The sequence below is a fragment of the Grammomys surdaster genome, unplaced genomic scaffold (assembly GCF_004785775.1).
Source record: "Grammomys surdaster isolate TR1022 unplaced genomic scaffold, NIH_TR_1.0 364, whole genome shotgun sequence".
NCBI lineage: Eukaryota > Metazoa > Chordata > Mammalia > Rodentia > Muridae > Grammomys > Grammomys surdaster.
In genome coordinates, this window is record NW_021604783.1 from 2,235,743 (window position 1) to 2,238,897 (window position 3,155).

Consider the following 3,155-nt stretch of genomic DNA (forward strand, 5'->3'; position numbering starts at 1 on the left):
GAGAGAGAGAGAGAGAGAGAGAGAGAGAGAGAGAGAGAGAGAGAATCTTGTATATTGTATGGATGCATCACCTGGCAATTAAAAAACTTACGGCCTATAAGAAAGGGTAGACTAGAAGGTGGGACATCCGGGAGGCAAAATGAATTCTGGGACCTAGTGGATCCTGTGAACTCAACCTACAGTACAATATCTGCAGTCTCCCCTCCCCGATGCATTGCACATGCTGCTGGCCCTAAATGGGATGTGTCCCTTTTCTTTCCAATGTTTTCTCTTTGTCCCTTCCCAGGGAGCATTTCCACTAGCCTTCACTTGGGTCCTCTGAGAAGCAGACACTAAAATGGAATTAGATACAAAAACAGTTGGGAAAGTGTCATACGGATAAAGGGGGTGTGTAGTTGTGGTACCCATGAGAGCAGGAAAGAGGAAAGGGAGGAAGACTGTAGTGGGCCAATTTCATTGATAGAGGGCCCAAGAGAAGTGACTACTCACTGAAACAACTATGTGTCAGGCAGGGGTGGCCCAAATCACTGGCCCAGAGTACCCAGGCCTTTGTGGTGCATCTCAAGGCATGATAGGGAGGCTGACAGCCAATCACATCTCTTGAAGGGACATGTGCGTACATTTGTACTGCCCCAGGACCATGCTTACTTGGTTTATAAATAATACCACTCATGAACATTATTGTTTTGTTGAGAAGGGGTCTCTCTGTGTAGCCCTGGATAGCCTTGAGCTTGCTATATAGACCAGGCTGACCTCAAACTCACAGAATTCTGTTTGCCTCTGAGTGCTGGGGTTTAAAGGAGTCTGCCATCACACCTAGCATAAGCATTCGTTGTATTTAAGGGATGCCTCTCCTTTAGAACAGGGTTAATGGGCATGTCCACCACTGTGCTTCCTGACCAATAGCAGTTTGGCTACATAGTAAAACCCTGTCTCAATTTTTTTTTTAATTTTAATAAAAAGTTTTTAAAAGGAAAAGAAAAGCCAGTAAAAACATAGAGAGTCTATCTGAACAACAGTATTAGTGCCATGACCCAGTTGACACTTGTAGAACATTCCAACTACCCACTGTATGCTTGACAAGATGGAACACGTTGAGTCATAAAACAGGTCTCAGAACATTGCAACTTACTGAGATGCTCTCCAACAGCAATGAAATTAAATATGAAACCGATTACAGTAAGATATCTAGCAGAGCTCAGATGTTTGAAAGTTAAGGCTATACTTCTAAATAAACCATGAGTAAAAGAAGAAACCATGGGCTAACCATGGGTAAAGGTAGCCTGCTGCCAAGCCTGATGACTTGAGTTCAATCCCTGGGACCCACTTGGTAGAAGGAGAGAATAGATTCCTGTAAGTTGTCCTCTGACCCTCACACATGTGCCATGGCATTCAAATAAATAAACAAACATAGACAGACAGACAGACAGACAGACAGACAGAAAAATAGATAGATAGAGGTCAGAGAGAGAGAGAGAAGTAAAAGTCCAAATATATTTTTAAAGTAAATGGTGAAGGCAAATACAAGCTGTCAAATTTTGTAGCTCACAGATAAAGGAAGAAAGTAGTTAAGTTTACTAAGAAAGATGACTTGACTTGAAGAGGGATGACTAGAAGGCAGACTGAGGTGCTAGCTGGTAACATGCGTTCTCAGCTCACATGTCTGAGCATCTGGGTTCAATCTTCAGAACCCATGTGATTCCCCATGCCAGGGGGTGGAGACAGGTGGGTCCTGGGCTTGGCTGGCAACTCAGACTAACATACTCAGTGAGTTCCAAGCCAGCAAGGGAGGCTGTGTCCAAGTCAAAGGAATGTTGCCACTTAGAAGGCAGAGGCAGGAGGATCGCAAGTTTGAGGCTAGCCTGGGCCACATAGGGAGACCTTGTCTCGAAAACAAACAAACAAAAGACAGAAGCTAGAAAAAAGAAGAGCAGAGAAACCATAAGTAAATAGAAGGGGAAACGTAACGACAAGAGCAAATCTTTGAGAATTAGAAGTGTGTACTGTTTTGTCTGCATTCACTTCTGTTCCTAAATAATGACACGGGGACCTTTATATTCATTAATAAGCTCTAGGCATTATAACTAGGCAGATTCTGATCTATTCTAACTGGACTATGCTGGCCTGGCCTACTTCCCAGCTACTTTCCAGCCGCATGATATTACCCGACATCTTAGTTTCTCTCTGGCACCTCCTTATTCATCTGAGCCCTCAAGGCGACTCCCCAGGGCACGGAAGTCCCACCTTATCCTCTCCTGTCTAGCTCTAGGCTCTTCATCTCTTTACTGACCAATAAGAAGGTGATGGAGAACAGTCCTTTACAAAACACTGAGTCAGAGAACCGTTCATGATACTGACAACAGCAAATCCAGACTGCAAGCAGATCTCTGGGGTACAGAAATCAGCAACTGTATACACTGCACAAAAACACCCCCCAATAGGGAAGCAATTAACAAAGTTAGTTCCCTAAAAGTAACTGAAAAGATAGCAAACTCTTAGCTAAAGAGCTTGATCCAGGAGAGAGAAAGAAAAGGGAGGAAGAGGCATGGGAGCAGGGAGGAAGGGAGGGTGAAGAGGAGTGAGAGAAAAAGAAGATTAAAGAATGAAGGAAGAGATATCGACTCAGAGACTAAAAACTGAAAAGAAGAAAGTATTATGCTTAACTTTATGTCAATAAATCTAGTAACTGATGGGATAATTGTTTAACAAAGTAAAGATTATAAAAAATTAACACAAAATAAAAATAGATTCTAATAGTCTTATCTACTGGGGACACTGAATTCCTTATCACACTCAAAGAAAATAGTTTACATGTTGTGGGGTGTGTGTGTGTGTGTGTACATGCAAGTTGATATCGGGAGTGTTTCTCAATAACTTTTCTTCCTTATTTTTTGAGATGAGCTCTCTCACTAACCCTGGAGCTTGCTGTTTTGGCTTATTGGCCAGTGAGCCCCTAGGAGCTGCCTGTCTCCATCCCCCAGTGCTGGGTTAGAGCAGTACTCTGCTGTGCCCTGCTTTTATGTGGGTGCTAGGGAACCAAGCTCAGGTTCTCAGGCCTGTACGGCCAGCACTTTGCCGGCGGAACCATCTCCCCAGTCCTACCAAGAAGATAGCTCTTAAATCTCTCTCACACATACACATACTCATACACACAT

General features: G+C 43.4%; 1 protein-coding gene across 1 annotated transcript in view; it reads left to right on the forward strand.

Moving 5' to 3' along the window:
• The window catches only part of Ccdc42 (coiled-coil domain containing 42), an 8,592-nt gene extending 8,270 nt beyond the window's left edge, over positions 1–322 (forward strand). The window contains exon 6 of the mRNA XM_028780083.1: positions 287–322. Coding sequence (XP_028635916.1) covers positions 287–322 — 36 coding nt within the window. The remainder of the gene's footprint in view (positions 1–286) is intronic.
• Positions 323–3,155: the final 2,833 nt, after the last annotated feature.